The following is a 23,397-nucleotide window of genomic DNA, read 5'->3' on the forward strand; positions in this document are numbered from 1 at the left end:
AACTGTTAGCTAAAAAAGAACTCGTAATCACCAACCATAAAAGCTTCGATATTTGAAGCATTTGAATCAAGAAGGTCAAGTATATCTCTGATTATTTTTATTCTTGCAGATGTATCCTCACAGCCAGACAAATATCTAAAAATTAGAGGCAACATCTGAGGAAGTAAAAAATGAGAGCTACTGCCCTTGCTTCTTGCCCTCTCAAGGTGGCTGTGTCTTTGTAAAACCTGTAAACCACACAATTTACTTTAGTGATTGTCAGCATATGACCATCAAATAAGCAGCATAATAACTAATTCACTTAGCCTTGTCAAGCACATCAATGCTGTTCAAAAACTTTCATAAGAAGGAATATTGAACTAGCGTAAAAAATAAAGATCTAACGGAGAGAGGTCCATTATCCATAAGACACCTTACCTGTTTGGGGCTAGCACCACCAAGAAGAACATCAAATAAAGTAGCACAAAGATTTTCTGTCTGCGGAAAGCTGAAAAGTCTATCAGATATAGCTAAGAAAACTGGTTGCATTCTGATTTTCCTATGTTCTTCTGAAATAGATTTGGATCTTCCCGTTGGGATATTGAAGAATCTTGACCCCTTCTTTTCCGACGGTAGGCCAACCAAAAGCCTCCCAAGGAACTGTAAGCTCAGCAATCGGATAGACTCATACTCCCTATTACAAAACAAAAGAAGGCATAAGAACTAGCTTCATAGAATTGTTTATATAACCTCCAACCCACATATTAGTTGAATTTGTGAAAATTAAAAGAAAATTAATTTTCTGAATGTATTTGAGTGATTACTGGTTAAAGTTACACATCTATTAGAACCCTTTAATTTATACACAGGTTACAAAGATAACAAGTGTTGAGTGCAATTTATGAAAGAGTAATTAAGCTACCACTTTCCAAAGATACAACGGACCTATTCTACTTGATCTACAAAGAATCCAGCCTACTTGAAAGATGAAACCACAATGTGATTCAATTTCCAACACTCCCCATCAATAGTGGAGAATCGGTATTTTCCATTTCTAGCTTGCATAAAATTCTTTCAAAAACTGGACTAGACAGATGTGAAAGCATGTGTAAGTAATCTCTTATTGAGTATACTTTTTATACTCAACACCTGACAAAATATTCTGATTATTAGGGTTGTTCTCCATTTGATCTTTTGGGAATTCAATTGTCTCAACTTAATGCACTGGTTACCAATTAACTGTTAAGATATCTAGAGGTTTAAGTTATATTATGTCGAGAAAATCTCTCTATAACATTAGGATTGTTAGTTTATTGAATATTCATTCACATAGTCAAATAATCAAATTCAACTGCTACTTCCACTAATGGTTGAAGATTATTATATTGGAAGACTTGAAGATAAGATGGGATGAACCTATGAGGTTATATTGTGACAACAAATCTGCAATTAGTATAGCCCACAACCTGGTGCAGCATGATAGAACTAAACATACCGAGGTTGACTGACACTTTATCAAGGAAAAACTTGACAGTGGCATGATTTGCACACCATATGTATCCACTCAAAATCAACTTGCAGACATACTCACCAAGGGGCTGAACTGCATTAACTTTGAAAGAATTATATCCAAGCTGGGAATGGAAAACACCTATTCACCAGCTTGAGGGGGGAGTGTCAAAACATTGATTGTCTTTGTGTATTTTAGGAAGGTTTATATTTGTAGTAATTTTGTAACAGCTGTATCTTACTAATTACTCCCTCCGTTCCTTTTTAAGTGTCGTTTTAGCAAAAAACTCTTCAACCAAGATAGTGGATTATTAGAGTTAATTTTCCTATTATATCCTTATTTATTTTTCTCTTTCCAAATAAATTCAATCATTCACTCTCTTTTTCCAATAACTAATTGAAAAATTTGAGGTGGAGTTATTGAGAAAATAAGGGTATAAATGATAAATTATAACATTAAATTATAAAACGACACTTAAATAGGAACAAAAAAATTCTTCTAAAACGACACTTAAAAAGGAACGGAGGGAGTACTAGGTTTATTTATTTAGGATCAATCCCATAATCACAAGGATTTGTTTCTTTAGAACTAGCTGTCCATATTTCCTAAAATAGCCTGCATGCTCATGTATATATATAGGTCCAGTGACCTCATAACAGAATATACAAGAATATTATTACTTATAAATTTGATAATATTTATACTATGCTTAACCAGTAACAATATTTAAAATCTTATGTATCAGTATTTATTTCTGAAAAATAAAAGTGCTTTTAGGAATATAAGAAAATGCTCATGTAAGAGACATTATTTATTTCTTTCTTTCTTTCTGTGTGTACAACATATGAAATATTATTTCTATTTTAAATGATAATAAAACAATGTAACGGACTTTTAAAATTTGTTGGATGGATTGAATCCATTCATAATTTTAAATGGATGAATTGGATCCATCCATCTTTAAATTGATGGATTGACTCCAATCCATTGACTAATATTTTTTATAATGGATGGATTAGCTCTAAACAAAGTAAGTGTAGCCTAGCTTCAAAGAATATACAGTTGTAACCAACTACTCATGTCGGTTACATTTGGTGTAGGTTAAAGTCATCTGTAGGTCAAAGTCGGCTATATAAAGTTGTTAGCTGAAATAATTTCGTTTAGTTAATTTTAATCTCCATTTTCAAGAGATACAATTTCTCTGAAATTCTCTTTCCCTCAATATATTACCAACAATAAAACGCACATTGCTGGACCTCATTCTACCTAACCACACCATCAGGTCAAGCTCCACTGGATCTTTCTTGCATGACAGAAATTATATACAATGGATTATTTTATTTTGCAACTTCTAGCCTTTGATAAAAAAATTGTACGGGATTATTTATTGATAGTTGTTGGTTATTCAGTAACTTTATTATTTGGCAATATTGGAATAGGAAGAGCTTATTAGGCTGTTTGGCTTTATAAGGTCTATAAAAGAACCTTCACCATCAATTAAGTTTTAATTCATATAGGGTTTAATATTTAAGTTGGAAAAGCACCATGTCCTATAGGAGTGCCTTAGATTTATAAGGGAAATACCAAGAGGAGTACTTGTGGATTGCCCTGCATCATTATCCCAAGCCAAAATTTTATGAATATACATGCTTTATTGAAAGAACCATGAAAGTGGTGGACTAAAGCAACATATACTGTTGTTGAAGAGGAAAAAGAGAACTCAACTCAATAGAGTTGCACATAAGTGTGCGAACATCAAAAAGTTCAAAGTGATTTATAAATTATAATTCATTATTCCTTCGTTGATAAAATGCATAAGGCGTAACATACCTCTGGAGAAGGTTAACAAAAACCTGACAACCATTGATGATATTAACTTGTTCAAGGAAAGAAGCAAGTAGAGATTTCTGAGAAACAGCGCGAATAATCATGTGTAAGACATCTTCAATACAGGACATATCCTGGCTTGTCTCAAAAAATGCTATGAGAGCTTTTATGTCTCCAGCAGCAATATTCTGCCTGTATATCCCAAAAGATTTGGTTGGACAGAGAATTTGGTTGTAAACAGTTCAAATTGAGCAAAATAAATCTTACCTGAGACTCATTTCACCAAGACTCAACAAAAGAAGACGGATCTTGTGCATTTCTTCTTTACTAGGCCTTTCCCCGATAACTTTTTTGCTTGCAGGATGTTGGAGAAGGTTATTTCCAACAAATAATCGAGAATTTACATTATCACAATAGAATTGATGAATTATATCAAGAACTCGTGGAAGTCGGCATAAACTTTTAAGTAATCTAGGATCATTGTCAAATTGCTGGATCAGAAACATGTACAGTTCACGTTGTACTTTGTAAACAGTATAGACCCAGATAAGAGGATTAAGAAAAATGCTAGATATAGCCTCTTCCACAAGCAACTCTGCCAGCCCTGGGGAGCATTGCAATGAAAATATAAAGATTAAATAGTGGCAAAGGAAATATCAACAGATAAAAATTGTATGTACAAGGAACGGGAACAAATTGTATACCAGAATTAGAGACGACATTAAAAAGATGCTTCAAAGCAGAAAGGGTTTCTAGATTAAGCTGTTGTGGAGGAACCGATTGTAACAAAAATCCCAAGACTGAAAATCCAGACACAATGTGCATCTGCTGTTGATTTGCTACATTCTCATCTAAAAGAGAGGCAATAAGCTCAATAACTTGACCCATCACGCATTCCCTCGTTGACCGCGTTAAAGGAGTCTTTTCAAATTCACCAACTTCATTTTCAAAATTGCAACACTGTGTGATTAGAGGGAAAAGCACAGATACGCCACCAACACAATATATTATTTGCTGCAGCATGCGTCTTGAGCATAATTGAGTCCCACCAATTACAGAAGCTTCAAAAGAATTCTTATCTAATGCGTGACTCATTATCGGTGAAACATTAAATAACATTCTACCAACACTTGCCTGATGGAAAAAAATTAACAAACATGCTTGAGTTCAGATATAGATGAAATATGGCTCAAAAGTAACTCCTCTATGAAAAAGGAACAAATAATAATTGGACATGCATGAGTAGGCATATATAAAGGGAAAAGAAAAAGGTACAGGACCTGAGCATTGAGTCCAAAGATAATTCTTGATGCAAGACCATCTTTGGCATCAAGAACCCCACTAGGTATTTTATCACCAGAAAGTGGTAGAGCTTCATTGTCATGAAATGAGTACATGTAACTTGGCCCTAGAGAGTAGATACTCTGTACTTGTTCAGATGAAATGGCATCATTGAATAAATATACAGGACCAATTTGGCCAAAAAATGGGCATGAATCACGGATGGATTCAAAAGTGAGTGTGCTGTCTTCATAGTGAGGCATCTTAAATTTAGCACCAATCATGCAACTAGTTAATGGTTCACTGATTTTTGCATACCTGAAAAAATAAAGCATGTAAATCTAGTCAGAATGCCACAAGAAGCAATTTAGCAACTGATTACAAAATAAACTCCCTTAAATAAATAAAAAATATTATTGTGGCTTGAACCTGCATCTTTCAGATGAGACAAGATCACCATCCAAGTAACATCTCAACAAGCTACCTGCAGAAAATGCTCTTCCAATGCTATGAGTTATGCAAAGAAAATGCCATCTCCTCCTGACTAAATTAACGTGCAGGTCTGATCGCTGTCTCTTCAGGTTGATTGACTATAATAGACAAGCAAAAACAAACATCAAAGGCTAAATCAAGTCAACAACAACAGGCAGAAAAAATATAAAGGTAATGCATAAAGCAACAAAAGAAATTATCAACAAAGGGGGACATAATTGAACAAATTACACTTGAATAATCTGAATGCTGTAAATTATTTCACAAAGAATCTTTTCATAAAAATTTCAAAAATGATTTTTGTAGCGTTACATAATTTTGTGTAAAAAAAATTTACAAAAAAACTTTTCATAAAAATTTCAAATGAAAAATTAATTTGAATAGTTATTCTTAAAATGTCATTTTAGGTATTTCATCTCTTTATTGAAGCTTTTTTTTAATATCAAAATTTCAAAAAATCACTTAATTTTGAAGCTATTTCAAATAAATTTTCATAAAAATCATTTTTGAAATACCACTTTTTGAAACAATTGTGATTTTGACTATATGTTGTTCTTCAATAATGCTTATTTATGCTATAGGATGTCAAAAGTAATGTTTCAATTTTGAAAAAACGAATATAAAAAAACTTTTAATAATTTGAAAAACGGTTTGGTAAAATCTCTCTTCAAAAATACAAAGGAAAAATTCATTTTTTTAAAGCTGAAACAAACAGGCCCATAATTGGAGCCCCTCAAGATTATGAGAAAAAAAGAAAAATTGTCTTAGAAAATATATCAAATAGTAAAGAATAGATTATTATTAAAATTACAATCAACATGAACAAAATTTTCAGAAGATTTAATTCCAACCTCATAAATGAGCTTCTCCTTTGAGATCACAGCCAATGACCCCCTTCCATTTTCTGTAAGAAAACAGAAAAGACCCATTGTTCCATTTCTAGGGAAGTTCTCAATCCTGAGCCAACAGGAAAAAGAAAAGCCCTTATTGAGCGGCCACTGCAGAGGCGTTTTAAGAATAATACCCTACAGGGATTAGAAAGGAATGAGATAATAAATCACTTACAAGTAAGAATGATGTGGCTGTATATTATTTGGGAACATAAGTTCTACAAGCAGGAAAAGGAAAAAAAATGTAACTTTACAAATAACATACAACAACCACTAACAATCAACAGAAACAATGTTTCCTATATTCAAGAGTGAACTTAAAAAGGAAATTAAGAACCTTTTAGTATTTTTTTAAATGCATGACTAAATGCAGATTCATAATTAAGTCAAAATGCAAAGATAAGTAGTGTATATATGGGAAACCTTTTGTGTAAGGATTATATAAGTTATGTGTAAGGATTTTTTTTCTTTCTTTTTATAGTGTATATATGGGAAACCTTTTGTACCATGTCTGGTGAGGGATAAAACTTGAGTTTTTTGTTCAGTCCCTCATTCACTTTTTTGTTGTCCAGTCCCATAGTTACTTCACAAATCAAACACAGAACAAATTTTGTTGTCTTGTACAGTTCCTTGTTTTTTTTGCAAATGAAACGCACCCATAAGATACACAATTTTATATGCCCAGGAATGGATAGAAGAAAAAGTACTGTAGATACTGTTAAGAAATGTGATTTGGCCTAACTCGAGCCTACAATGAGGATTGCCCTCACTTATAAGCACATGTTCAGGCCATATATTGTCCGATGTGGGACTCTTAACACACGCCATCACACCCAGGACTAGACAACTGGAACGTGAAAATAAATGGTGGGTGGCCCGATAGCGGAAACCATAATAGGTGGCCCACCGGATCTTAAACGAGACTCTAGATACCATGCTAAGAAATGTGATTGGGCCTAACTCATCCCTACAAAACCGGCTTGTAAGGTGAGAATTGTCCCCATTTATAAGCACATGTTCAGGTCATATATTGTCCGATGTGGGACTCTTAACAGATACAAAATACTTCAAAACGGTACATAGAAAAATCGGGAGTTATAGATGAATTTATAATGGCTTCAAGACTTACAGAATCAACCCCGTCGAGATCAAAAAAGGCAGTTGGCCCCTTCTCATGTAGCATTGACAAGAGACTTGTTAACAGAACAGAGCAGTATTGCCTCCTCATTCCAACTTTCTCACTACGGAGTAAAGCAAATATTTTACGGATGTCCTTCCCTGATATACTATGCCCACCAATGGCTTGAATTAACTGCGCAATCTGAAATATCACACTGTCATTATCTTCTTGGCAAAACCAATTCAGAAGAAAATCCAGCATCCCTGCTCTGACACAGGAAGCTCTATTAGAAATTGAATCTCTAAGTAAATGCTGAAACACATCCAGCCCACGATGCTGCAATGATTCACTGCTCTGCCCAATCACAAAATAACAAGCAAAAAAACAGATGTTATTACTTTATCAAAACAAGGTTTGGAAACTACTAATTACCATATAAAAAGAAAAAATATTAATGAAAAAGGAAATTAATTGCCAACCTTTTGCAACACAATCAGATATAATATTATCACATCTTCATTCTGAAATCAAAAACAGAAAAGCAGAAAAAATAAGAAAATGTTAGACTAAGATTTATTAAATGAAAACTTAACATAACTAAATATGATACAAAAACAAATTTTATACATACAATCAGTTACACTGTAATCCCAACACTTTATAGTACTATTCACTCTATGCTGGGCTGTCAATGACGTATAATATATGGTTTATTCAGCTTATCATGTGGTTGATGAATCAACAATTTTGTCACATAATTTCTGTTTTCACAACTCACCAAAATGTACATGGTTAAAGAAATACAAATATTTGGTTAACTCAATTTATTATGTGGTTGATGGGTTATCAATTTTTTTGTATAATTAATTTCTTTTTTCGCAACCACTAAAATGTATAGTTAATGACATACAAATATTTGGTTAATTCAACTCATCATGGGGTTATTATTAATCACTAATTAGATCCAAGTTAACCACTTTCAACGCTGTATTAACCACTAATATCAACCAAATTAACAATGTGTCATTCATGATCTTTAATAACGACTACACTGTACCAAATTATAAGGAAAAAACACTTATTTTTATTGTTACAAATTATAAGCAAAAAACATCAACATTATTTCATTTAACCATTTTATTCTAAAAAATTCAGCTTTTCTAAGGTAAAATTAAATGTAAATTGCATTTAATTTGGTTTCTCTCTCATTTTATCCATAAACAACAACCAATCAAAATTGTTTTTACATCTTCCTATAAAACATATTCCAAAAAGGACATAAAACTTTTGACTTTCTTAAAAATGTGAAATATTAGACTTTTGCTTATAAATTGGTACAGAAATAGAAATTAATTATGACAAAAAAGTGATAACTCGCTAACCACATAATGAACTGAATTAATCAAGTATTTGCATGTCATTCAACATATAACTTTAGAGGTTGTCAAAATTATTAAAAATTGTCAACAATAAAAAAAGGATAACTCATCAACCGCTTTAATAAACTGAATTAACCAAGTATGGGCATGCATTAATCACATGCATTAATCACATGACATTCCGTGACCAGTAACATATAGTGTCACTGTATGATGTCGCCGGAGTTGTATCAAAATATCATTACTGAAATAAGATATAGAATATGGATGCAACAAATGCAACTTTCTTCAGTTTCTTGCAATGGAATATGAAATAGTGCAAGTGGATAAAAAAATGTACTAGTTAGTAAATCACCTTAATTATAGGACTGGTCTTGATATCAAATTTACCATCAACAAGCATATCAAGCAAAGCATCTAAAAGGCTTTCACTTGAATGCCACTGGCAAAAATCCAACAGCAGGCTTTGCAGAGTCTGATACCCCTTCCCAGCTAGAGCTCTAAATGCGGCCTGGCAGAGATAATGAACAGTAAGTGAACGTTTGAAATGAAGGACATTGATACAAACAAGCAAGTACAAGATCTCCATAATTATATAAATATCAAACACTGTGTTAAAATGCAAAACAGACTACAGTCTGAAAAAAATTGAAGACAAAAAATGCTGCCAGTAGGCAAACAGTCAAACCTCAGATTTGCCATTTGCATGCTTACTATGCAACTGTTTATAATGTTCAACTAGTACCTTTTACTGTATAGGATAAGGTTTACTGCAAAAAAAAACCATCCCACCGCTGCAAAACAAAACTGACTATAAGGGAGCCTGTCTAGTTTAAAGCACGAAAATATGAGACCCCTGTGTAAAGGGAGGTTCAGTAACAATAACTAGGACGATGAATTCCTAAAAAGCATACACTAAGGCACTAGTTCTTGAACCAAAGGGCAATCACGAAAATATGAGACCCCTGTGTAAGGGGAGGTTCAGTAACAATAACTAGGACGATGAATTCCTAAAAAGCATACACTAAGGCACTAGTTCTTGGACCAAAGGGCAATTGGAGGTGTGAATAAGAATTAGTTTTGTTCCTAGAATAAGGGAAACAAATAAGAAATTGATTTGTTCTCATTAAATGTAATTATTTAGTGTAATTACATGTATAGCCATGTAATCTCTCTCTCTCTCTATATATATATATAAGAAATAACAATGAGAAAGGCATCAGGTCAATTTTCTTGACATGGTATCATAAGGGTTCGATCAAACCTGTGAATCCTTTTTTGGCTGAACAGCGACACCCCACTGGGTCGCTCTCGAAATCGAGTTCCTTGTTCGCATTTGTCTCGAAATCGTTTTTTTCTCAATCGAAAGCTTTTGGTTGCCGTCTCGTGATTTCATCATTGTTGCTGCTCCGTGATCTTGATTCGGTGTTTATCGCAATTGATTCATGTTTGTTTGCTTGCAATCGAATTTGTTTCGGTGATCGTTAGTTGTTCGGAACTCACTAGCAGATTGTGATTTACGATTCTGTTTCAGTATTCTCGACGAACCAGTTTCTCTATTCTCAGCGACCCTATCTTGGTATCTTCGGCGACTCTGTTTTGTGATTGCTGTTCTCGGTGATTGTTCGTGGTTTATGGTTTCACAATTGTTAGTGGTTGTTTCACTGCACTACTGTTTGTGGTTTGGTTACTAGTTGAATATTTATTCAATTGTTGCTGTTTTTTTTATTTAAAAAAAAAACAAAAGATTTGTGGCACGGTGAATTATGAATTATTATATTCTTTAGAGTAAAAATGTTACTATAACATGGCCATGGAAAATGAAAAAAAATATTTTTGTGTCCGTTTTACCGGCGAGAATTATTTTTCATGGGAATTTCAGTTCAAGATGTATGTTAAAGGAAAGAGATTATGGAGTCATCTAGATGATGTTTCTAAGACACCGACGGAGAAAACTGCTTTAGATGCATGGGAAACTAAAGATGCTCAAATCATCACTTGGATTCTCAACAGTATTGATCCTCGGATGATCAATAATTTGCGCTCTTTTTAAACTGCTCAAGAAATGTGGAATTATTTGAAGCGCATTTACAACCAGGACAATTCGGCAAAACATTTTCAGTTGGAGCTAGACATAGCCAACTACAAACAAGGTGATTTGTCTATTCAAGAATATTATTCTAGTTTTTAAGATCTCTGGACAGAACACACTGCTATTATACATGCTAATGTTCCCAAGACCTCTCTCGCAACTGTACAAGAAGTTCACAAGACAAGAGGGCGAGATCAATTTCTCATGAAATTTCGTCCAGAATTTAAGGTTGTCAGAGGTGCTTTGCTAAATAGGAATCCCGTTTCTTCTTTGGATATTTCTGTTGATGAACTTCTCAGAGAGGAACAATGTCTGCTTACTCAAGGAACCATGTCTCATAATGTTGTCAGTTCTGAACCTGTGGCAATTGCATATGCTGCTCAGGGTAGAGGAAAGGGTCGTGATATGCGACAAGTCCAATGCTTTTCATGCAAACACTTTGGACATGTTGCTCGCAGCTGCAGTAAGAATGTTTGCAACTATTGCAAACAATTGGATCATATCATCTCTTGCTTCCAACTTATTGTCGGGTGGTCAATTGGTGGATAACAATTGTAATGTTAATTTTTCTCGAGTTGGTTGTCTTGTGCAGGAGCGGGTGTCGGGGAAGGTGGTCGCAAAAGGGCCTAAAGTGGGAAGATTGTTTCTGCACCAGTTTAGTTCTAGTCATTTATCTTTTACTTGTAATAATGTTTTGAACTCGTATGAGAATTGGCATAGAAAATTGGACCATCCAAATTATGTTGTTTTCTCTCATTTATTTAAAATTGGTTTGTTGGAAAATAAACATGTTTGTATTGCTTCTATTTCATGTTTTGTTTGCAAATTGGCTAAAAGTAAAACACTACCTTTTTCGTCAGGAAGTTGGCATCCTATTCTACCCATTACGGGGGGCTAACCAAATTACTAACTTCCTTTGATGTCTGCTTTTGATGCACAACTTCTTGAGATGAAAAGAAGTTGGCATCCTATTCTACCCATTACGGGGCTGACCAAATTTGATCTCAAATCTCAATGAACTTGTTCATAGAAAGTAAAGAGGGCTCCATAGCCATTTCCACCAAAGAAAAGTTTTTTGACATCAAGTTCATCACACTTTTATTCCTCTTTGATTTTTTTTTTAATCTCACTAAAGATCACTTTATCAAAAGAGCAAAGAAGAGTGAAGCACAAACAAGAACAAAGAATCATCCTTATTCAATTCGAAGTGTAACAAAGCCATTTGTTTGCATAAGCCTTTCAAGGGAATTAGTTCTTATGGTGGTATGACAGATTCTTGACCAAGTAACCAGAAGTTCTATTCTGTCACCCATTCTTCTAAATTAAATTAAATTTAAGCTCATAATGATAAAGGTGTAATGTAATGACATCTGTCTTTACCAGCACAACAGTAAAACACGGCCAAAGGACAACTTCAAAAAGAATTTTCTGACTAGAGATAACAACAGTACAATCTATTAACATATGCACTTAGTCAAAACAAAACGGAAAATAAGGAAAGAAACAAGAAACAGTAATGTGGTGCGTAGAACTATTACCACGCAAGGGAAGAAAAAAGGAGAAATATAAGAGCAATGAAGAAAGCACCTTTGAGGTATCATTATTTGCAAGCAGACGAGTAAGTGTTTGGAGTACATTTAAAACTAATCTCTCCCCATTTTCCTTGTCTAGATCGCTGTTAAGTAATGATACCACATGCAAAAAGCATTCCCCATCACGAAACAGTGCCTGATAGTACTGAAACATTAAAACATCAAAGAGAATCGTTCAGTAAAATTGCAAATTGCATATTCATTTAAACTAACAAAATTGAGAAATAAATCAACATAGGATGCATACTGCTTGATTAGCCAGAAGCATATCTCTCATTCCAGCCAACATATCAATAGACAAATCAACGGAAAATTTCTCCCGTTCTTTTATTTGTGTAAACATTTCCAAATACTTAGAGCATAACTGTAGCTTTGCTTTTTTATCTTCCTCCGAGAATGGCATAATCTGAAAAATAACGATGTTAAATGTAGCAACATAATATATAATACTCACAAGATAAATATAACCTAGAATATGAATTCCAAAGTTATGCTATAGCACAACAGCCAAAATCAAGTAAAACTAAATTTTCACCTTCATGAGATCAAGTATATGCCCAAGCACATCATCTCTCAAACCTTCTATCCAAAATAAATCAAACAAGCAATCAATGCTTGCAAGACTCTGCAATATAAAACTCTTTGTATCTTCAGATGATGCAGAAAACTTGGTAAAGAACTCCATGCACATTTTCATGCAACCAAACCAATTTTGCACTGTCTCAGGTGAATTGCATTTTTTTTTATCAGGCACCGATTCTGAAATTTCCAAACCACTATTTACACTGGAGGGGTTCATACTTCCAGATCTTTTACACTCTAGTGCTTGAACACAAGCAACTTGTAAAACCCGAGAAACTGCATTCAAGGTTTTACAGGAAGCAATAGTTTTCTCTGGGGAGAGCTGCAAAATATGAACCAAACTCCTCACAAGAAGACCAGCAATTTCAGAATTACAAGCAGAATGATCAAGCGCATCCAGCAGAGCAGACAATTCAGTCTGAAATCAAAATAAGGTAAAATTAGGACACTCACGACAAATTGATTCAATTGAAAAATGCATGCACCGCAAATATTAATATACAGAAAGAAAATAAAGATAAGGAATTGACACAAGATATAAATGATTGACACATACATGCAAAAGACATGCACACAGTAATGTTACTTTAGCAAAATAATAATACATAAAGCAAATTAACAAGACAGGTAGCCTATCAAAAAAGAAAACAGGTAGCACTTAATTTAAAACAAATATCCAACATGTGTGGCATACAAAAATCTTTTGCCAAGTTATAGCACTTCTGTTTTGTAAAATGATTTTATAACTTATTATCTATTATGAACAAAATTCTACATACGTAAAAACATTTTTCTATAAATTACTGCCCCCCGCTCCATCCATAGCTTCACACATAGATTTCACCATATGCCTATCTTTTATCTCTCTTTCAACATATATGAAATATGTGTTTAAACCTCAACTTCATAAAATAAAAGAAATTTTAGGAAAATATACATCCTAGGGTAAGGACCCACCATGTTGTGTGTATTTCCATTAGAAGTTGCAGCAAATTCCAAAAATGAGATTATTTCCAACTGTAGACTATTAACCCCATTGACTTCTGGTGTATCAATAGTGCTACTTGAAGCAGACAATAATTCGGACTTCTTATTGTATGCAAATATTTCTCCAGCAGTTTCTTCGGAAGCTGGTTCAAAGTAAAAGAAATTTTCTGAAAAGATGAGATCCCATATTCCTTCTTCACGAAAAATTTCAAGCGACAAGGGAGAAGTAGAAAGAAGAGTTCTAAATGCATTGAGAACTTTGTTCTGTAAAACAGTGACAAAAACCCTGAAAAAAATGGGAAGAAAACCAGCAACAAAAATCAGTTCAGTATATGCTGTTTCTATTTCATAACCATAGTGACGGAGTAATTTGCAACAATTGTAATTGATAGTTAATTAAGATTTTTCAGCAAAAAGCACACGTAAAGACACTGCAAACCAGTGATAAAATTCACCTTAAATAGGTTGGCAAATCATTCTGATTTGAGCAAGCTTTGATGCAGGGGAATATTGTAAAAAGAACCCTCATGACCCATTTGATTGACAATTCGCAATATGATGAGGAGACAGGCAATGCAAGTCGACCAGAAGATAGTTGGATATTAAGAGATTTAGAAACTCCAGGAATTATAAGAAAGGAACAGAGACTTCTGCTCAGTGTAAAGACATAATCATTCCAAAAATGAGAAAAAGAAGCATCAAGTGGAAGGCCAGCAGAAGCTGTCACTGGATCAGATTTCATATCATTTTCATTTTCGTGAATGTCACCAGGTACACCGACAGCCTGCTGTTCACCGACATCTCCCCCTTGTCTCAAATCTTGAAGAACAAAAGCCGGCGAACAAAAACTATTTGCAAATTTATGTACCCTACCATTTTCACAAAGAAATTGCAAGTTGTTCATGTTCCCAAAGCTGTATTATTGTCAAGGTCTCAAACATCGATAATGTATTGTTAAATTTTAACGAGATTCAATACCAAACCAGTTTCCAAAAAGGAAAAGGCAAAACAAATGTAAAATGGATGATGTTAACATGTACCCCATGGGAATGAAATTCAGAGAGGAATAATTATGAATGACAAACAAATATAGCTTGTGTGAATATACACTTAAATGTTTCAAAACTTTAGTATGCAATGGTGTTGATGCAATATTTCAGAACTCATCAAAAATTGATGGCAAATGAAAAGTGAAAGTCATCAAAATCAAAACTTCACAAAATTATTAAGAATGAAGGATACACAGCCTCCCTTAAAACTTCCAGAGCAAGAATATGAAGCTGAAATATTTTTTGCAGTGGTTTATCATCCCTGGAAAAAAAACAAGCAAAACTATTGAGATATGTACTGATTTTATTCTTGTATATAATTATGTTTTTATTAAGACTATTATGCATATTTATGATAGAAACTGGTATCTATGATGAATGAACTAAAGAAAATAAAACAGAAATATAGAACAATCCTTCTCAGAATTTGTCCAGAACTACAATTTATATTATTAATATCGAATTAACATACGAGTACATCAAAGAAAGTTTAGAGAGACAATGATAGGATAGATATAAAGCAATTATTATCCAAGAAATTTGAGAGTCTTGGTCTCTCTCTCCAAGAATGAGAGTTTGGTCTCTTCCTCCAAGAATTCAAGAGTTTGGTCTCTCCCACCCAAAACCACTCAATAACTATCCATCCCCAGTATCTCCTATCCTTTCCCTATTTACTCCTAAATAATATAACTGGCATAGTAACCACTCATAACTGTCATTAGAAGTCTAACAATTTATTCACTTGATTTTCTTTGTACAGCTTTTGTTTTATAATAAATAATATCAAGCTGAGTCTAATCTAAAAGTCCCAAGTCATTCAGTACCAAGACTCTTTTTCAAGTTGGTACCAGAGCCCATAATCATTGGGCCTGTCAAGAGTGCCGAAACACATGGCCTTAGGTGAAACAATGAACCCACCATCAGACTCGCTGTCATCGGATCAACCAGTCCACATGGTCCCACCATGAACCGCAGCAGCATGTGCCGTCACGTGCATTTCTTTTGCCGTCAGTCTTACCAGAGCGTGAAGGCCCCCCTCGAGACCTCAAATGAGGTCGCCACTGCTCCCATCAGCTTGTCAGACACCGCTCTTCCTGTTTCGACCTAGTTTAGTCAGTGGTTCTCACTCTCTCTAGTGTTTTCTAAGCATTTTGGTACTGCCTGAGCGTTTTTTGGTACTGTTTGAGACTGTTCATGTATGTTCTCTTTGGTGCTGGTTCTTCTACTATCATCAAAGAGGAGTACAAATTTAGATCTTTCAAAATAAAAAGACAATAGCAAGTCTGGATCTTCTGGTAAGAGCCTAGTTTCTTTAGTGTTCTTGGGTCATCCCATTATAACATCCGAGAAACTCAAATGTGGTTTCTTTGGGTAAAAAAACTCTTAGATCATCTCGCTGATTTTATTCCTTGAATATAATTGTTTTTAATAGAATCAATTATGTCCACATTTATTCTTTGGCATAATTACACTAGGGGTCCTTTAAGTTATTTTAGTGTAACAGGTTGGTCCTTTAAGTTTTTTTTGTAACAACTTGGCCCTTTAAGTTTTTTTTGGTTGAATTAGGAACTGAATATATATTTTTTGGATGCTACTTTATGTATTTAGGATGCTAATATATGCATTTTGTTGCAACTTTATGTATTTTGGGTGATTAATTTAATCAAAGATTGAAAAAAATAACAAAAAAGGTAACTCTGCACACATTTGTTAACTTAAAGGATCAAGTTGTTACAAAAAAAACTTAAGGGACCAACTTGATACAATAAAATAACTTAAAGGACCCCTGGTATAATTATGACTTATTCTTTTAATTAAGGAATTCTTTTTATACAGCTTTCATTATAAATAATATCAAGCTGAGAACTAATCTCTCAAGTCAGTCAGTACCATAGCTCTATTTTCAAATCAAACCAATTTATCAAATACATGTTCGATATGATAATGTATATAATCCCAAAATAGTGTGGTCAAGTAGTGAAAGAAGTAGCAAAATACGATAATTTTCCCAATAAATTTAATACAAGCCAAAACCAGTAGAAGAGATAACATATGAGTGTGTTAGTATTTATAAAACAGACAGCAGACTCAGAATATGATGCATAAGCTGAGACACTTCATCAGCATCAAGCTAGTCATCTAGTTAACAAACTCAAACTTTAAATGTTGCAACAATCCCTCGAGATTGATGCATATACAATTTTTTAAGAGAACCACGCCATCTCCTTCTACTAAACTAACAAACTAGTAGAGAATAATTGGCATGAAATACATATAACAATACCTGAATTCATTAGTCAAAACAAATTTACTGTAAGTTGTTGCATAATTTGATGGAAATCCAAGACCATCCAGCAGCACTTCCAGCCCTCCAATACTTTTAAAATGATTCTGACCCCGGGGATTTGCAGATAATGCCAAAGAAAGGATTTTCAAGCTCAAGTACTGAAGTGAATCATCCATCAACAGATCTTTCAAGCTGAATCTTCTACAAAGGCGCAACAGTTCTGTGGCAAATTTAAGTTTAGTGAATACAAAACGAGTCCAACATGTCTTTATCTCTAACATGTCACGACACAAATATGTTTTGGTGATAGAATTAGAAGGTCTACAAAAACCTACATCCAACAACAATAACAATAACAACAACAACAACCGAGTCTTATCCCACTAAGTGGGGTCGGCTACATGGATCAACTTTCGTCATAATGTTCTATCGAGGAGCACGCTTCTATCCAAATTGTTAATATCTAGAAATACTTTAGCCTAAAAGCATAAGTTATTTTGAAAAGCCTCATAATGTGCTTTATCTAAATATAATGTGCTTGATGGAATTCCTAAACCCTAAACCCCAACAAAGACTTAATAACCTCAAATATCTAAATATAACAGATGCCTACCTTACCTACTAACCAATTTAGACCACCGGCTTCCATCACAAAAACAAACAAAGACCTAATAACCTCAAATATCTAAATATAACAGATGCCTACCTTACCTACTAACCAATTTAGACCACCGGCTTCCATCACAGAAACAACTGCTTTCTGACGCCAATGTAACCTTGCTTCAGTAGACAAAAGCTTTGAACTATTTGAGGAGCTGATTGCAGTATCAACACGTGAAATAAGGCCTACAAGACCGCAGAACAACTTGTCCATTTTGTCTATGTTTGAACCTAAGTCAATGAAAACATAAAATATTGACACGACGTATATCAGAATTTGTTGGAGTAGATTAATTTTCTCCATAGCAAAGTCAGGCAAACTTTCATCAGCAGAAAGGGCGCCACTTATAGTTTTAAGTTGGACCACGGCCCCTGCAACCAATTGAACCCAGAGTTAGAATAGACTTCGCAATTTCTGGCTTATAAAGGGAAGATATTAGAACCAAACAACACCAAAGTCAATTTTCAAAATATAGGCTTCGTATAATGAATAGAAGAGTGGAAAATAGTATTTGGGAAGTGATACTTGTCAAATATTGGGAAAACCCCAAGTCTCACATAGGATAAAGATAAAGTCTGCAATGAGTTTATAAATAGTGGCAGCCCTGAGCATACACAACCCGGTCCTGTGAGGAATGGGCTAGGCCAAATACAAAAACATAATATTGTATCAGAGCCTATTCATCTGGGTCACCCACTACTTATATCCACACGCTAAGCCCAATAGCGATGAGCATGAGGGGGTGTTTGGGAAAACCCAATTCCCGCATAGGATAAAGATAAAGCCTGAAATGAGTTTTTAAAAAGAATGGAATTTCTCACCTTACAAGTCGGTGAGAATAGTTTATTCGGTAAGTATGCCAATTTGAACAAAATTCTTAGGAGTACAACGTCCATTAAGGTGAGAAAACAAATAAAAAACAAGAAGCATATGTTAAAATTTAACAATGGAACACATAGGTCTAAGCCTTAACATTAACGACCTAAAAAATGCTAAAGGATTAAAAAGAAAAAAAAAATAGGAAAATATGAAACCTACACCAATTTTCAGAAGGAAAAAAATCTACAATTGTACCTAAAAGATGCACAAAAGTAATCAAAATCCGGAACCAAAAAAATTATTATACCTTTCATTAGCGCTGTAAGTTTTTGAATTCCCCCATAATATCCAAATACTCTACAATTGTATAACGAACGGGCAATGATTTTCAAGGCATCCAAAATTAAAAACCCTTCAGAAGTAATATACGACTTGGCTGCAGCCCCAGACAATTCTGTTGGCAATTGCAAAGTGCTGGTGCTCACTGAAAATAACAAGAGTAGATGAGAATCGCATCAAATTACGTCAGCAGTAACAGTACCACTACTAGCAACAAAAATTATCATTTCTACACATTTAAGTCTAAAACATTTAGTCATCAAAGAAATGAAGTATTGATTTATTTTTTAACTTGGTAAATGGAGAATTAAAAGTAAACTAAACAACCAATCCAGATAAAAGAAAATCAAGCATGTATCCTGGTTTCCTACATATGTTTCATTTATAGATGGTATCAGTCCCAATCTCTAATTTTTATTGCATATACAAAACTAGTTAGACTTGCTAATAGTGAATGTTAATAAAGAAAGAGGAAGGTGAATATAATACGAGGATGGTAATATGCATCTTACACTCAGTGACTAGTGAGCTTAACTGTGTGACCTCATCAACTAGTACCCGAATGACTTCCACAGGATGTCCAGCTGAGCAGCCAATGACTGCATCATCGGTAGATGAAAAATTCTCAAGAGAAACAGACTCTAATAATATTCCTGAATTTACAGGTTCCCAGTCCTTGTAGACCACTACAAATTGCTTGATGAAAACATGGAGCAGCCTCTTTTTCTCCACCTAAAACAATAAGGTCTTTTTGTCAGAAAAATTACTAAATAAATGACCACTGTCATGAGGAGAATTTAGTAACGATCTCAACTGCAGCAATCCAAAAAATAATTTACACATAGATAATAGATAGATAGATAAATAGAAAACAGAGCCAACAGACTGAATAGCTTACATGACTTGAATTAAATGAAAATTTGTCAAGCTTCGAAACATTATATATTTGGTCAGTAAAAACCTAGTAAGCATAAATTCAATCGTACCTTATCATCAACTTGCTGATATCGCTCCCAAAGAGTATTTACTATAGCCTCATCCCCAGCATCACTGGAAGAAGTCAATTCAAATGAAATCATTACAGATTAAATGTATTTTACCGGTATGAACACATATGAATCTTGAAGTTTCTTCCTTTGTGAATCTCTCAGTTTCTAACCCAAATCCGGAAAAAAAAATTCTCGTACAAAATATATTTGATATCGAAAGCTCTGTCAAAGTTGAGTGATTTATATGGATATCAGCTACCAACAGCATTAACAAAAATAATTTACTGCAGATTTGCAAACCTCCCACTACCCTTCGGTGTACTGTACAACACGCCTATTTCTGTATGCAAGGCAACCCCCTCTGGAATAATTTTAGTGTCCTTTTACACAAGATCTGTTTGTTATGGTTCAGTTTAAATGATTTGGCCAGAGTAAAATGCCAAAATTGTGCATCAATATGCTATTTGGCTATTATTTGTGTGTCAAAAATACACATTTGCTTTCTCCAACCCCAAGTAAATCAAATGACATAACTCTTGTATCGTGTTTGAAATTGGAAGAGCTTAATTGGTTTTATTTGATGACATGAGCATGTCGGTAAGTGTTTGGGAGAGTTCATAAAAATAGCTTATGATGTACCCATAAGCTATTTTCAACTTATTCTAATCAAATCTTGTAAAAACTAAATTGAACCGGTTAGTTCAGCAGGTTGAATCAGCAACCGGCCAGTTCGTCGGTTGGTTTGATCCCAGACGTGCAATAACCTGGTTGAACCAAGATTGAATCAGTTTGAGAACCATGGTCAACCGGTTTTATTTTTAGCATTTAATTATTTATTACTTTTTATACTTTTTATTTATTTATTTATTTGTCATTCAATTCAATTGTGGTTCGACCAATTAAACCACATCCTAGAGATTTCACCAGTTAAATCTCTAGTCCGGTTTTTAAAATATTAATTTTGATAAACTTTGTAAGGTAACTTATGGAAACAGTTATGTGAAGCCTACACTCGCCCCATCATTGATTTCCATCCACTTCAAATTCTACTTATAGTGAAAACAAATGATAATGCAAGTAGTTATTAATATGCATATCAAAAACAAATAGCTCAATGGATTAAAGTGAAAAGCTCTTGCATGATAAGCGCTTAATTAAGTACCTCAACGCCCTCTTGATAAATTATGAGAGTAGTATTAAATCAACGACAATAATCATCCTAAGATGTGAGTAAGACCTAACTCAACTCCACAACAGTGTTATCAAATATCCGCCATCATGGCACTATGGCGGATATACATGGCGGCGCTACGGCAGATATACATGGTGGTTTTTGGGCTCTCCTTAATGGTAAATATCAGCCGATATTGCAGGTTTTTCTGCCATAATCAGCTATAATGTCGCCGCAAGCGTCCGGTATGGGGACTTTGGCTCTCCGCCATGGACCGCCATCAACAACACAGTTCCATAATACATCAATACCGACTTGTAAGGTGAGCGTAGCCCAGTGTTGTCGATGGCGGAGAGCCAAAACCCGCCATACCTGCCGCTTTGCGGCACCGTTATTGCGGATTATGGAGAAAAAACCCGCAATAGCAGCCGATATTTACCATTGCGGCGAGCCCAAAAACCGCCACTTATGAACACTCTTTCACGCCGTAACATGTCCAACGTGGGGACTCAACAACTTTCTTTGGTAAAAACATAAGATTTTTCATGTATTCTCAAAATGCAGTAATAAAGAATAACCTTAATTATCCATGTGCAAGTTTTCTCCATTGGCTGAAGGAAGACAGCTCCGTAAAAGAAACTGCACTTAATGTTAAACAACCATTCACTCTCGGACTCGAGGGATGACACTTGCAAGCCCAACTCTTCTTGTTACAATCCTTGTTGGTGATATGGTATTAACAATGCAAAATACCCAAGTGATTGTCCAACAAGCCCAACTCTTCTAATTACAATCCCTGATAGTGTTACGGTATTAACTTTGAAGAATACCTAGGATATTGTCCAGCGCAGTTTATTTCCATAGCACCGGAACACTCAAGGAAACTGTATGAATGATAAAACTCCCTTTCCTAAACGACTACTCAATTGTGAAAGAAGGCATAAAACTCTAATAAATTAAGTTATGTGCGTCCATTATATGCAAATAAAACAACATTCGTAAATTTATAATTCAACATTGCAGTATTACCGCACACTGAGCTTACCTGAAGCGAAACTTGGGTCCAGGAGGAGAGAACTTATGAGCTTGGAAAACTGAGGAATCGCCACTTTGCCCGGTGGAAGTTCTTCGTATAAGGTCGGCGACACCCTTAACGATATTCATCCTTCCTCACCACAATCTATTTGCGAGACTTCATTGGAAAACGGTAGTTCCAGCCATCACTTCTCCCGAGACTAAACTCTAAATGTGAAAAACACAATCTAGTTGAGTGTTGCACAGTGTCTGAAATTCACAGATGCTTTAAACAAACACTGATAGCTATGGCAAACCGCCATTCAAACCTAAAGACAAAAATTAAAGCGAAAAAAATCACCATCAATTTCTCAGTTCTCACTGTAACTTCAACATTCCATTTTCTCAGCTTAATCAAGCTCAAACATAGACAGATTTTAAAGTTTCCGCAAATTTCCAAAAAAATTAACGAATTCAATTGTACTGATTGAACAAACACAATCAGAAAATTCAACAATCGAGAATGAGTATACCTGATTAGAAGATGGAAGGACCGATAAATGGAAGGAAGATTGAATGTTAGGGTTTGTGGATTGAGATCGGAGACTGCGATTCAACTGTAATCTGATAGTAAAAGCGAATCGATGATGAAATCAGGAGAAATCTTGATTACTGCAAGAATTGGAGAAATGCGTAATAAAGAGGAAAGTGTTGAAAAGAAAACTCGGAAAGTTAGTGTAATTTCGGTTTTACCCTGGGTTGGGTTTTTCCCTGACGATTTTTTTTTTCACCGTGTTGTTTTCCTTTTCCACTCTAACAGGTTGCGAAAATATACACCGATAAGGTGAGAGTGTCGTTTGGTCGCTGTAAGATGAGCTACTTACCAAATTTGATCTAGTTACAAAAATAAATTAAAAAAATATATATAGTATTGATATTTTTTAAAGAGAATTTCTTTCTTCAACTCCCTATAGGGCTGACCCCAGCGAAAATACATAAATACTCCAACTTTCCGAAATAATTTTTTTTTCAAATTTTTTCAAAATTCGGAAATGCATTTTCGAAATCCTATTTTTTAAGAATTTTAGAAGTACACTTCGAAAAAAAACGCAGAAATTTTGAAGTATAGAATTATTTTAAAATGGTGGTTTAAAATTAAGATCTTCAAAGATTTATAATATTTATTAGTTAATAAATTTACAATAATGTTTCTTACGACAAATATATCGATTTTAATTATAGGGAACAACCATTTCAAATTTTGGACCAATAAAATAAAACATCTTATAAATAGAATATTTTAGAATAAAAAAATATATTTTAATAACTTTGAAAAT

General features: G+C 34.3%; 1 protein-coding gene across 7 annotated transcripts in view; it reads right to left on the reverse strand.

The window, feature by feature from the left end:
- Nucleotides 1–22,938, reverse strand: part of LOC131660941 (BEACH domain-containing protein B) — a 38,804-nt gene extending 15,866 nt beyond the window's left edge. Inside the window, exons 1-25 of one of the 7 annotated variants that reach the window (XM_058930304.1) lie at nucleotides 22,814–22,938; nucleotides 22,594–22,732; nucleotides 22,092–22,389; nucleotides 19,873–19,936; nucleotides 19,399–19,618; nucleotides 18,855–19,031; nucleotides 17,779–18,099; nucleotides 17,065–17,287; nucleotides 14,974–15,042; nucleotides 14,187–14,645; nucleotides 13,702–14,017; nucleotides 12,698–13,162; nucleotides 12,410–12,568; nucleotides 12,158–12,307; nucleotides 8,834–8,989; nucleotides 7,579–7,620; nucleotides 7,109–7,453; nucleotides 5,941–6,114; nucleotides 5,027–5,187; nucleotides 4,597–4,915; nucleotides 4,021–4,450; nucleotides 3,584–3,920; nucleotides 3,320–3,508; nucleotides 418–673; nucleotides 36–227 (exon numbers count right to left, since the gene is read on the reverse strand). In XM_058930304.1, coding sequence (XP_058786287.1) covers nucleotides 36–227; nucleotides 418–673; nucleotides 3,320–3,508; nucleotides 3,584–3,920; nucleotides 4,021–4,450; nucleotides 4,597–4,915; nucleotides 5,027–5,187; nucleotides 5,941–6,114; nucleotides 7,109–7,453; nucleotides 7,579–7,620; nucleotides 8,834–8,989; nucleotides 12,158–12,307; nucleotides 12,410–12,568; nucleotides 12,698–13,162; nucleotides 13,702–14,017; nucleotides 14,187–14,645; nucleotides 14,974–15,042; nucleotides 17,065–17,287; nucleotides 17,779–18,099; nucleotides 18,855–19,031; nucleotides 19,399–19,618; nucleotides 19,873–19,936; nucleotides 22,092–22,210 — 5,343 coding nt within the window. In that variant the 5' untranslated portion in view covers nucleotides 22,211–22,389; nucleotides 22,594–22,732; nucleotides 22,814–22,938. The other 6 variants (XM_058930306.1, XM_058930305.1, XM_058930303.1 and 3 more) reach the window with 6 other exon arrangements.
- Nucleotides 22,939–23,397: the final 459 nt, after the last annotated feature.

This window comes from Vicia villosa, linkage group LG3 (genome assembly GCF_029867415.1).
Source record: "Vicia villosa cultivar HV-30 ecotype Madison, WI linkage group LG3, Vvil1.0, whole genome shotgun sequence".
In the NCBI taxonomy this organism is placed as follows: domain Eukaryota; kingdom Viridiplantae; phylum Streptophyta; class Magnoliopsida; order Fabales; family Fabaceae; genus Vicia; species Vicia villosa.